Genomic DNA, 14,313 nt, shown 5'->3' with positions numbered 1-14,313 from the left:
GAGAGAGGAAGCTTGCTTTCAAAAGTTACGGAACACCAGCCGCACTTTCAAGGCGGATGAAAATCAATTATTTCAGTTGGGTGGTGGAAGATTCGTTGGGTTCCGACTGCAGGGATGTGGAGAGTTCCACTTTAATAACTGAGCGAAGCGAGAAAAATCATAAATCAGAGATGGTTGTTATGGAAGCTCTTCAAGACCCTCAATTAATGATGCCCCGTATTTAATAATTATCCTTGCTTTTCATCTTTAAAACCCAATTTCTCCGCTATTTCTTTGAATTGGGGTGATTCTCTTGTATTATCATCTTGTATCATACAGAAAAGAGAAAACTTGGAACCTAAGTGATGAATCTTGGTTGAAATCGTTTTTAAATTTTTAATTAATTTTCTTTGGATTTTATTTCATATTTCGTGCAACGTTTGGTTGTCTTTTATCACTGGTTCAAGATTAGTTAAGTTCTCCAAGAGCGAAAAGTTGGTTTTATCTTCTTGTGCGATGTCATTTTCATAATTTTATTTTGCAACTTCAGCAGCTGTTCACTGGAAGGAACAACTCGACTATATTAGATTCCGCGGGTTCAAAAAATCTGGACTTGCTGAATATGCCATTTCCTCCAAACATAAGGTTCTGTATAAAAGCCGTCTTCTAGTGGAGGGATGGTAAAAAAAAAAGAAAAAGAAAAAAAAAGTGAAACGTTTTTTACATCGCCCCAGTTTAAATAGATTTAGTGTATATAAGTTATTCCCTATTCTTTAATCAGCACCCCCTAGTTAATTTTTTAATCCTGTAATCATGTTATTAGTTTTTCATCAGTTATATTCTTTGTGTCTTGTTTAATTTGGAATTCATATTGAAGACGCTCTTGACACTTGCACTAAAATTCTAAAGTAGTTGTTCGTTGTATTTTTTTTTTGTTTAAATGTACTATAAAGTGCAGTAGCAACAAAGAAAGTAGACTATTTTTAAAACAGAAAAATACATTAACTACTGTAGAAATATATGCACAGTTAGCGGTGTGGAATATCTTTATATCACTTTTCCTGCCATGCTAACGTCGTAACTAAAATATGCAGCCAAAAGTCATGATTTGATGGATGACATCAAATCATGACATAATGGGTACAGTTCGATGGCTAGATTGGCAACAATATTAAGTGCAATTTTTTAACGGAAAGATAGCGATAGATAAATAATGGGATTACTTTGCTCGTTTGTACACGAAATTAAGTGACACTCTTGTTGATATGAATTTAATCTTAGAAAATATGAGGCGTAGATCTTAAAAAAGCGACAGATTTAGTTGTGTCCGCTTAATTATTTTATTTTATTTTTTTAAATAAACAAATTGTATAATATAATTATGCTTAGGCTTGACAAAAAATGTTTCTAGAATTTTGTTTTTCTAAATTTTACCTTATATGTTTATTAGGTAGATGCAATACTAAGCAAACTAATCACGAATCTCAAAGCATATAATTAGAAAAAATACACAGAATGATATAAAATTGTTTGTTATTTATGAAAGTCTGGTTTAATTTACCTTTAGGACATGAAGGTTCAAAATTCAATTTACGAGGACATGAAGGATCTTTATAAGGACTTTTCAACTGAAGGTGAGTTACTTGATCTCATAAAGAGATCGGCAGGGTTCTTCATCCTAGAAAACGGACAAACTGACCAGAATACATACAATGAATAGAATTATACACAGAACTCATAGTAGTGTCAGTTGCTTCTATTGTTTAAAACAACATAACAATCAAAACGGTCGATCTCATTACTGCCTCGAGTGATGTAACTTTATATTAGACGTATATTGTGTATTTCAGTCGTCTGATAGCACACCAGCGCTGGGTATTATTAGCAAACAGATGCTCTCACACGGTATCTGTTTGCTATAGGCTCTTCTGCCTTTCGCATGTGGGATAAATATTAAAAATATATAAAGAGCTCACTCACTTTCTCTCAATATCTTCTTTTCATATTCCTTTTATTCGTTAATTTCTTACTATCTCTCCTTCTTAAACTAACCTCTGCCGGAAAAGCGTACCCATCAATAGTGTGCTCTGACCCCTTGTCATCTGACCTGCCGTAATGCAGATGGATCTCGTGAAAACGATACCTGTACGACAAAGGCCCTCCAGTGATGTTAACAGCATCTGACAGGACCGTTAATTCAGTTCGGAATATTATGCTGTGTCCGGTGTTCACGATCCTGCCATTGACCTGCAAAGATAAACCATCAGTTGCTATATTTTGCGTGCCCGATGAAGAAAGAACTAGAGAAATATATATATTTTTAAAGTAATTTCAAGTTTTTTCTAAATCTAGAAAACGTTTTACTAAATTAAGTTGTAGTTCAGATAGTAATGATTATGCACTTTAAACCCCCTTCCCCCCCAAAAAAATGCAATATTATATTACCCGACTTTTATCCATATGTACAGATCGTAGACGAGGGTCAAACAACAAGTCTGAAGGAAGGATGTTAATAGGCGATTGCCTTCGACCCTTATTACAAAGATGCCATTCGGGATTAAGTAGACCCCAAAAGTCTGGACCTAAGAGAAAATAAAAAGTTCAAATTATTGTAATCATATTATTTGGTGAGTTGGACAGATTAAAATGTATTTACAACTTTAATTTCCATATTGAACTGCGTATATGTAGTATTTTAAATGCGTATATAGTACATCATTTTGTAGTTTCGAAGCATTGTTTATTGTTATCTGTTGTGCATTGATATTTAAAAATTAGTTCATGCTGTTATCCTGCATCATATCAAACTTTACTGCTTTTCATCCATTGTGACGTTTGCCCATTGTTCTAGATTGTATCCCAACAATTTTTTGTGACGTCACTAGTTCACATTGGAGCAATTAAACTGTTAAAAGGTGAATTGATATGAGGGAGCAATCTTGCAGTTTTTTGATAAAATTCCGATATTTACAGAGATAAAACAAATGTTGCCTTACAATATTGATTGTTTTTTGTTTTTTTTTGTTTGCTTTCTTCTAAGGTATCCTAACAAGTTTGTTATTCAAATATTGTTAAAGTTAATGTTTTAATGATGGGAAAAAAAGAAAAAATAAATGTATTGCGCAGTTCTTTCTAACCGTCTTATTCTATTTGCTAACATATTTAACAGCCAGATGTTTCTTACAGTGCCATGATAATATTGGAAAGTGCTTCATTACAGGAAAACAAAAACTCCTGCTTCTTCTACAATAAAAAAGTACAAAAACGAATCTATCAGAGCTTACCCAGATGACTGATCCATCACTTCATCACCACCAAATCGTTTCTGTTTTTGTTTTTCGCTCTTCACACGGCGCCTTGAGGCAATTTAGAATTTCACGCCTTACCCACCATCATCACGGGTAATTTCAACTCAGACCGAACATATTGATTTTTAGTTTTGTCAACAAATTACCGAATAAAAACTAAATCGTTTGTAATAGCGCAATCATTATTTGGGTTATTTGGTGGCGAATTGCCTTCATAATATACACGAACTTTTGTCTAGTAATTTCCTCACTTAGATGGAACAATCAACAACGATTGAAACTTGCTCAAAATTGTACTTTTTTTTTGCACTGAAAATAAACGAACAGAAACATTACTGTAATTGGCCATTGCATCTATTCGGCTCTTCCATTTGTACCATCATCTTAATTCATAAATAATCAGATGGATTAATCAGCTGTCAATATCAAGTGGTATTAATGACATCTGAACTACGCTAACGTAATGTCCGCTTTAGTGTTTGTTCCGGAGAATAAGAATATCATTTGTCTTGCAGCTATCAGACAGGATTCCGACTACAAACTGTAATTGGGCACATGGATCATAGCAACAGCACGTGAAAAGTCTGGTTTACAGTTTGTGTAATTGCTGCTTTACAGTTTGCTACTTCCGATCCATTTTTGGAAAGCGGATTCTATACAATTGCAACTGTAAAGAAATATGGTCTCATGTCTCTTTACAGTTGAAATTTCCAGTCCATTTGTGTGGTTGATGTTTGCTTTACAGCTGAAACTTCCAGTTCCATATGCGTGGGAGCTTTTGCTTTAACAGGTTCCACTTCCGGTCCGTTTGTGTGGGTGACGATACTTTACAGTGGCTATTTTGTTGGAAGCAAATGCTTTTCAGTTACAACTTCCGGTCCACCTGAGTGGGTGATGATACTTTGCAGTGGCTATTTTTTTTGCAAGCAAATGTTTTACAATTATAACAGTTCCATATGCGTGGGAGCTTTTGCTTTAACAGGTTCCACTTCCGGTCCGTTTGTGTGGGTGACGATACTTTACAGTGGCTATTTTGTTGGAAGCAAATGCTTTTCAGTTACAACTTCCGGTCCACCTGAGTGGGTGATGATACTTTGCAGTGGCTATTTTTTTTGCAAGCAAATGTTTTACAATTATAACTTCCGGTCCAGTGGTAATGTGTTTTGCAGTTGCTATTTCTAGGCTATTTGGGTGAAGCATCATCACTTTCACAACCAGATTTGAATGATAGCAGCAAGTTTTGCTTTTAATCAAAGCAAAAAAAAAAAGTTGCGTCCACAGTGAAGGGGAGAATCTGTTACTTACCTATCATATAATAATATATTATACGAAGTAAGATAATTAGTTTTTCAACTAATACATAAATAATGAACAGTTATCAAAAGCTCAATTAATATTTATCAGAAAAGGCTGTAAATCAACATATGCATATCAGTACACCGTAACTGTACATATGTGATTTTGTACCCTCTTCTGCGTGCTAGATGAGACTTATCTGATCCTTTTCTCCTCAGTCTTCATTTATAAGAAAAGGATAAAGACATGAAATAAACGGTTTAAATTATTTCAAACAGATAGCTTCTCAAATAAAACTCATTGAATATCTTAAGCAATGGGCTTATGGATCCGACCAAACCAAAGTAAGCGATAATAAAGGAACCGGGAAAAAATATAAGCAGAAACCGACACCTAAGATTAAAAAGATCCATTGTATGCAGTCATTCATCACTGTCAAGGCACGGCCTAATACAGACTGGCACATGGAGGTAGAAAAGGGGGCCCCGCAGAAAAGGGGGTTGTTCAAACTTTCTGGCTACTTTAGCTTCTACTGGCCTGGCGAATATTAGAAAAGCAATCAGCGTGTTGTGCTCTGACCACTAGAGTGATGTTGAACGATGTGTTATGTTGTAGCTTGTGCTAATAAAACCCCCCGTCATATCGCAACAAACTGTTAGAGTGGAAGGCAAATTAGGGAAACATTAAAAAGAATTTTAGCAATTAATGGGCTGCTTATTCTGTACTTAGGTGTTGCAAGATGATGGCTGGATAATGGCGGCTCCATCGGGATACTGGTGGAGACTTTGACTAACAAGTATTTGATGAGTGTTACTACATCACCGAAGGTGCTATTTTTATAAGCACTCACTTTATAGTGATGTTATGTCACCGACATCTGCTTCTCACGACTGTCGCTCTTTGTAAGGCGGTACGAGCAGATGTGTTGCACTCTAAACGAGAACTACAACAGCAGTTTGGCATAATAAAGTTTGGAACAATAGAGTTTATGTTACGTAAGTTATTCTGGGTTTTTTTTTCGTTTTAGATGAATTATAGCTTTTATATTTCGATAGTATTGGAAGTACATTTTTGTCTCTTGGAAGCAGAAGAATGATGATAATAAGATAAATTCAAGTGATTGTTTCTCATCAATCAAGATGATATTTTGTAAGCCTAAAATATCTATAAGTAGAATGCTATATTGGATAGAAATAATGCAGAATAGAGAATTATACCAATTAAATTGAAGATAAACAGTATCAATATTAAACACTAGGAATAAATCATAATTTAAAATATTAGTACACTTAAGACAGTTTGTTTTACAGGGAGAAAAAGTTGAATTTCTGGAGAGAAAAAAATCAGCCAGTTCCGTGAGATCAGTGACTCATCTTTATTTAAACACATCATAATATTTCTTCATCCTGTATGGGATTTAAACCCTGGTGTTTACCTAGTCTAAGGGCATTATTGATACCGACTAAACTGATACAAAATCAGATTTTTTCCCAAAAACTGTATTTAAATAGCTTCATTCACTAATATCCTAAACGAAATTGGTACGAATCTTACAATGACTGAAGAAGTAACAGAAATCATGATTATATTTCAAGTATTACGTTGACATCCTGGCTGGTCGAGTAGATAGCATCTCCACTCTACGGCTGACTCTGGATAGAAATCCCGTGTGACATGTTTGAGTGGTTTGATGAGTCAAAAGCTACTTAACAATGCTTAGTGATATACTTGCAAGGATTTCAGTGAGTTCTTCACTAATATCCCAATATCGGGATATTAGTGAAGCAGGGAATCAGAGCTGTCTTGAATTTCAATACGTGTTAAGTGAGCAATGAAAGTGATATTTCAACAATATGTTGTAGAAAGATCTAGCGCATATCTTTCGGATGTGTTATTATTTTGCATATGATTGAGAGATCTATTATCATCTCAGTCTTCATCATCGTGACAACAAAAAGTATGTGATGTACGATACTTTTGAATATGCGATAGCATTTTGTCGTCCCTTCGGAGATGTACATCATTCGATCGACTCAGATAGTGCATTCGAGGAGTTTTTTGCATCACTAGATATCAACGGGTTAGTCTTGGTCTAAGTAGAAGATACAGTAAATTGTTAGAGAGAAGATTGGCAATGAACCTTCAAGGTCTTTATAAAGTTAAGTAACCACTCCCCTTAAGCATTTTCCCTGTTGCACTAACTTCTACTGGTAATAAATATTAAATCTTCTAACCACGTTTGGCGTGATAGTCGTTCACAATGCATTATGTTCCATAGTTCTTACCAAGGTTGTTCCTATTTGTGGAGCATGCACAGTCCCTACAAGAGCCTTTGTAACTCCGTAAGTATCAATCCTTTCATTGGGATGGAAAGACCTGGGATCTAATCCCGTCAAGGATGTGATTCTTCCAGCAGAGCATGTAAACAAGCCAGAAGAATACGCATAACTAACTAACTAACTAACAGATGTAATACACTGACTTATAGCCTTAACTGTTTCTGTCCTAGTTCCAAACAATAACAAGAATCGCCCCTTCTGAAATGCAGTTTGTATGGTGCATGTTTAGCCTACTAGAATTGGTGGAATACTGATGCGGACATAAGGTTTCTAATTTTCGGCTTATTCATTATATATGCCCAAAAAAGACTTAAATAGACACCACATGCAATATTTATTTCTAACATTAAATATCAAATCGTAACTCAGCGCTAGACGATAAACGTGTGTACTACGCCTAGATAAAATTTCTGTGTGAAGGATCTCAATATATATTGCTTCAATTGAATTTTTCTTATTTCTAGGAACATGCAATAAACATGGTCAAATGAAAATAAGGTGCTGCGTATTCCGGAAGCGTCTTGACAGTCAAGTTTAGCGAGGAAATGGCTTATATCCTTGCGGAATTATCTGCAAGTCGACGAAAGTTATAACCAACAATTCTAAGGGAAAACAAGTGGTGGACACATATTAGCGCCGGAGGTCACTTTAAGAGTCGTGTCTGCAGGCAGCCAATGTTCGATGCCAGGCGGCAAATGAGGTTAAGTGTGGGCACCTTTCCTTGGCGTATACACACTCGGCTGCCGTTAACGATCAGTCAGATGCCAACTCATAGAGAAAGGGTTTTAAAGGAGAGTGAAAGTCAAAAAGTTATTACATAGCCGACTAACGCATTGGCGAATGACACGCTCCACGTGCTATAAAATCGAATATTCGGTCCTTTTCCTGTCTACGGGAATTCTTGACGACTTTCCTCTTTCTTTCACTGTCATTAAATTTTCGGGGTGAAACATTGTAGCGTAGTTAGAAGCAAATGGGGAAACTACGACAGCTGGTCTCCTGGGATGTAGCTTCTCCCGCAAAGCATTCGTGTATATAGGAGCTGCATGTACTCTGTTCAGAAAATTTTTGAACACTGAAACAGGCAAAGTTTAAAATATCTAAAATGAATTGATTAACTTCGTTGCTCTTGGCAATAGTCTATTAATCGCACAATGCATTCCAAGAAATTGACTCCCTTAACGTAGTTAAACATTTTAAAATTCTAAACATGTTTTAATTAAATTAAATTAAATTAAATTAATTCACAACTTGAATGTAATCATTGATTTCAGGTCTACTGTTCAGGCATAATGAACTGTTTTCCTGAACACTTTGAGATTTTAATTGAGAGAATATTAATGATGAGATTGTAATAAAAATAAGTTCATGCAGCTGAATTTATTGTTTTTTATTATTATGACCTCCTACTAAGGGATATTTAAGGAAGACTAATAGGTAATTAGTATAGATGGGCAAGATGGTGTGCTGTGTGTGTGTGTGTGTGTGTGTGTGTGTGTGTGTGTGTGTGTGTGTGTGTGTGTGTGTGTGTGTGTGTGTCAGGGGAAGGGTTGCAAAATTTGAATGGTTTTACTATCGAATAACCTGTATTGAATGAATACTCTGTATCCATGACAATAAATCTGGATTGGATCGATCCGCTAAAGACTGTACGTAATCTGTTTTGACAACATACACTGTCCAACACGAATTCTACACCTCGATTCTAACTTGAGATTCTCAGACTTTGGCTCATGGCCTCACTCAAACTCTAAAAAGCACTGAAATGCAGTAAAGACCCGTCGTAAACAGCTGAACAGGTGCTTTAAGGGGAAAAATACAGAAGAAAAGAATAAAAAAGGGCAAAACTAGTTTTACGATCAAAGTGAAGGCGAATCTGACTAAAGGGCGCAATCAGTAAGTTTAAGGGGGGCCTCTGTTTATGCCGCTCTCCCTTTCGAACACTGGGTATGAATTCGGTTAACAGAATTCGATTAACGCGGGAGTCGTATATCTGCGGATAACATCGCAAGAAATTTATTTTTAAATGAAATGGAGATCGGAGACTCCCGCTGGTACTTGGCGGGCTTCGTCCGCACTCCTTCACATCCCTGACAAGAGTAGTTTGCATACCATTTCCGAATGTAAATTTGAGCCTTGTTTTCCATTACCCGGGCCTCCTAAGAGCTCGAGCTGCAGCTGTGCCCGTCACGTGTAGCCGCTCTTCCGTGCACAAGCTGCCACCACACGATCGACCGAACGGTGTTGGTCAGGGCTGGCACTAGAGGGCGCCACGTCCAGAATCAGTCCAATGCGGACGATATAACGAGAACAATAATTGGAGTCCCGTTAGCATACGCTTTTCGCTAATAGGTTTGTCAACATTTGCTTCAAAACATTAGACCCTCACTACGATCGAGTCCTCGTGTCGGCTGCCTAGACGTTCCATCACCAAGCAAAACACACACACACACACACACACGGACTTCGGCAACAACCATATAATCACCCGATCAACCACTCGGATCGATCAGTCGCATCACAGGAAGTCAAGGAGGGCCCTTTATTGGAAATTTAGCGTCGAATCGCTTTGAAATGGCTAAAGCAGTTACGTTGCGGGACGGGTCTCCTGAGTGCCGTCTCCAGGACGACCTATCTAACACCCTCAGGCAAATATGTCATCTCGAAGAGAATCTCGACCTGCTGAACGACCTATAAGGAAGCACTTACAACACTAACGCAACCCACATTCCTCTTGGCTGTAAGAGATGCCAAGAAATAATTAACGGCAATCAATTCTAGTCAGGATACGCCGGAAGCGCCATCTGTCCTTGTTAGATTCACTTGAAATGGAAGGACGTTTCTCCGACCCTTAACAATAATATTAAAGAACAATAACTAAGTCTGTTAACATATAATTTAACTCAAAACTATTCTCTCTCTAAGCAGCAGCAGCACTCACAGCCCAACAGAACCAAAAAAAAAAAAAAGGAACTTGAAATGGAAGACAAATGACATAGTCTATAATCCTGTTATCTAAGTAGAATAATTGAATTAGAAAGTTTTTTTCGAGTTAAACTGTTGAACGAGCTCTGCAATTGTTCTTTTTGCGATAAATAAAAAACACTGCATTGAGTTTTACTAGGTTTCAAATTAAGAAGGTTATTAGTGACCCATTGAAGAATGGTGTGAAAAACAGAATTGAGGATTACAGAGATTGATATCTAGAGGCTTTGCTGATTCTTGTAGTGCAGGCTTGTCAAAGTAGGAAGAAGATGCATTGTATTGTGCTGACATCCCTAAAGTATATTCAACTGCAGTCAATTGGAAAATGTGTGATGCACAGTGAAAGAAAAAGACTTAATAAGCCTTTGTGCAAAGCCCAATCAAATGTCTTAAAGATATCAAGAGATATTATTTACTTGAAATCCTCCAAGCTTTTCGTTACATATGTCTAAAGGTAGAAGACACGAGCAAGAAGATTTCCGTGCTGATTGGTGGTTGCCTAATCCATACGGGTAATAATGTATTCGTTGAAAAGCTTCAAGGTAAAAGTTGAATGCAAATAGTTTGCTCCGTTGCTATTCTAAGTTGGAAGAAATGACGTGAATGAAATATGCCGGTAATTTAATGGTTTCTCACTCTTCTTAGGAAATGGCTCAATATTGGCTAATTTCGCGCCTGCTGGAGAGATGTTAGTGTAATAGGAGAGAATAAAAGGCAACATCGAACAGGAGTTAACCCTGGGGCAAAGATCTGCAAACGAATCAGAGAAACACCACCAACGCCGAAAGTCTTTTTGGTATTCGGTTTGGACAAGAGTCTTCTGATTGCTTTCTAGCGAAACATCAAAGAGAATACTGAATGTTTTATCTCTGTAAAGGTAGGATAATATTTACTAAGAATGTCTCTTAAAGAATTCGAAGAAAAGGAAGAAGCCTGGAGTTGAGTTCTTTCCAAGGTAGCAGAGTCATTCCAAAGGGATTGGGTGTAAGGTCAGACAAAATTTACAGCCAATAGCTCCGGCAAGAGATCAGACAGCATGATTACGCACATTAAGATTACGCAGGGGTTGTCTGCTTTTATCCTTTTCAAAACCACTTTGGGATCTATTGATGGTTTACTGACCGCTTTTTCAGGCTTCGGCGTGGTCGGTAAAGGAAGATGGTGATTTCAGTGAAAGTGGATTACGGTTGGCTCGTGTTTTTTGTTTTGTTTTGTAGTCGCAGGTAAATTTAATATTTAATAAAATGGAATGGAGAGATTTTTATCCTAAGAACATTAAAAACAAGAGATTATAAGTTGGAAACTCTGCCATGGTCTATTAGACGAACACATACACACGAGTGAAATGTACAGTATTAACTTTACACCCATACAAAAGCGCAATCTGGTAGGGGGGGGGGGTATGGCATGGTACTATCAAGCTAAATGATTATAATTTGCTATCTCAATGATCAATAAGTAAAGTGGACGATGCCAGATTTCTAAATAAAGATGAATTAAAAATAAACTGTGTTAAATAATTTTATTCCAGGGTAAATTTTTATTCGAGGTTCATTTCTCATTCGTCAGTTAAAACTAAATTGATTTTATTAAAATGATTAATGTATTATTTCCCATGCTGTAGAAATTCCATAGGATTACAAAATAACTACTAGTTGTTCAAATATTCGAATCGTAGATTATGGTAATCCCAGATTTGCAACCTAACGATAGCTAAAGAAAGAAGAAAAGTTGAAAGATAGAAAGAAAGAGACCAGTAAAGAAATGATTAACATTGGGATCACGATTTGATAGCCGTCGGATGTAGTTGTTAAAATATATGTAAAGAAGAAGGGACAACTGCCACGTGTGAGCCCACAATGGTAGCAGTGTTACGTTGTCACTCTTCTTTATCACAAAAAGAAGAGTTACGTTGTCACTCTTCTTTTTGTGGTAAAATAAAATGTGCAATTTGCTTAAATCACTTAAATAATGTACTCAAGTGGTCCTAAGAGGCAACTAGAAAAAAAACAGATACAAATTAGCAAGTATTTCTCGAAATATGAATTTTGAAATCACGTACCATACCCCTGTGATGCTAAGCCATTGAAACAACCAGAACCCTTCAACCCTTAGGGTGACAGTTCGTTCAACGAATCGCTTCATATTACGTAATCCTTTCTGAACGTCACGCTTGAGGATAGGGCTAAAAACTGCAACATTTGCGATGATAAGTTTTTTTGATAAACATTAATTATTACAATGTTCTCGGGAATGCCAGATATTATTCGGTACTCATGAGTTTGGCAGAAACAAATTTTGTAATTAAAAAAAATAAAGTTGAGCCTATTGTGGTAAATTTAAGACATCAGGATTGGAGACAAGATTCGAGTGAATAAAAAAACACTGTGGAGTACAATAATAATCTTAAAGTTTTACTTATCATTAGCAAATTTAAGAATATTAATATATACATTAACGAACCTACAATCAAGGTCACGAAACGATTATTTCGTGTTGTAAAATAATTTAAAATACCAAATGGCATTTTAAATGTTCCTGCATAAAAGACGGCAAAATGGGTGGTGTTAGTTCGTAATGAGGAAGGCATAGAAGACGTCTCGGAAGGTTCAGAAGGACCTATAAACTTTATATCTGAATTAGAATCAAAAATTAACTTCTATAGAATACACATAAACATGAGAAACTTAAGAGAAAAATCTGGAAGAGTTTCTGATTCTACTGGGACAAAGTAGAAGAGATAAGTATGTTCGCTATTACAAACAAACTTACTGTATACGTAAGTATGTTTACTATTCACAAACTTACCTCGCTAAAACAAGTGCAAAGAAATGGAGATCTCAAGGTGAAAAATGAAACAAAAAATGAATAAAGACTTAACTAATAAACAATAAAATAAACACTATACAAAAAACATAAAACGAACATGAAATGTTCGATAGAAACCGAATACAGATTACTTAACAAGCTTCTGACAAATGAAATTAAAAACGCAAAGGTAGTGTTATTCCAAAAGGAATGTTTGAATTTTTGGCAGCGATTCAAGAAAGCAATGGAAATGCTTGGATTCACTTCTGGATAAGCAGGCATAAGCAGAAAATATGCACAAATATGAAACCATAGTAAACGAAATGAATATATTCTTTATGAAAAGCAGTAGCTGTGTTGAAAATTATCCATTGGATTGCTGTCAATGTTGGCTTTAAAGAAGGATTAAAGTCCATGTCTTCATTTGAAATCTTGGAACACGAACTACAACAACCATAAGTGGGCTAAACAGCAACAACACAGCTGAAGTGACCGTCAAAATAGACAAAGAGAAGGCATTTGATTCATTGATGATGCCGTATTATTAAAAAAAAACTGCATACTGCAGGAATTTAGGAGGTGAGGTGTAACCTATGATAATAATCGTATTTAGAAAACAGACATTTAGGAATGCGTGTTTTCTAAATGCAGTTCACCTTGCTCGAATACTAGCTCATCAACACTGGAGCTACTGAAAGCTAAATTCTGAAAACCATCTTATTTCTACATGGTTAAGTAAGGATAAAATTAAAACAAAACATATCCTCTTTGAAACGAAAAGTAGAGAATCAGACTTGCAAGTTTTTCCTGTGATCCTAGAAGCAGCTGTAGTTATTATTATTATTATTATTATTATTATTATTATTATTATTATTAAGAGAGACCGCCAGGGAGTCAGAGACTCATCGAGGGAGGCCACATACTACATACACCAGCTATCATACTTATTCTTGAATTCATTCACATTGCTTGCACTCACAACATCCAAAGGCAATCCACTCCAATCATACATCACCCTCTGAGAGAAAAAAACTAGCCCTCACATCCTTCTTGGCGGCCTTCATTCTCAGCTTCCAAGGATGCCCTTCATCCTTTTCCCACCCTCCATAAATCGAAAAATTCCATCAATTGAAATTCTGTATGACCCTTTCAGAAGTTTGTAAGTCTCAATCATATCACCCCCTCTTTCTGCTGTCTGCTAGTGTCTGCAGTCTACAGATTCTCAATTTGTCTTCATAATCAGTATTTCACAATCCTGATATCATTTCTCTTCTTTGTACTCTCCTCTCCAATATATCAGAATCGCAACGGAAACCAGGAGACCAGACCTGCGCACAATAGTCCAAGTGAGGTCTTATCAAGGCCTTGTAAAAAGCAAAATAACATCCTTATCTTTACATGTGAACGTTCGTTTGAGCATTGCAATTATCTTTTGAGTTGTATTTGCAATCTTTGCCACATGGCTCCTAAACTTCAACTTCCTATCTATTAACACTCCAAAATCCCTAGTCTCATCAGTTTATTCTAGCCTAATCACACCGATATAATACGACATTGGATATCTAATCATGCCGAAGTAAATGACTTTACATTTACTG

At 36.3% G+C, this 14,313-nt stretch overlaps 1 protein-coding gene across 1 annotated transcript in view; it reads right to left on the bottom strand.

Moving 5' to 3' along the window:
• Positions 1-14,313, bottom strand: part of LOC150107433 (carbonic anhydrase-related protein 10-like) — a 73,537-nt gene that overhangs the window by 32,428 nt on the left and 26,796 nt on the right. Inside the window, exons 3-4 of the mRNA XM_090392095.1 lie at positions 2,425-2,561; positions 2,032-2,226 (exon numbers count right to left, since the gene is read on the bottom strand). Coding sequence (XP_090248221.1) covers positions 2,032-2,226; positions 2,425-2,561 — 332 coding nt within the window. The remainder of the gene's footprint in view (positions 1-2,031; positions 2,227-2,424; positions 2,562-14,313) is intronic.

This window comes from Typopeltis vanoorti, chromosome 4 (assembly GCF_054136105.1).
Source record: "Typopeltis vanoorti isolate ZY-2024b chromosome 4, IOZ_Tvanoo_1.0, whole genome shotgun sequence".
Classification (NCBI taxonomy): domain Eukaryota; kingdom Metazoa; phylum Arthropoda; class Arachnida; order Uropygi; family Thelyphonidae; genus Typopeltis; species Typopeltis vanoorti.
The sequence above is the reverse complement of the archived record's forward strand: the minus strand, read 5'-3'. Positions and strand labels throughout refer to the sequence as shown.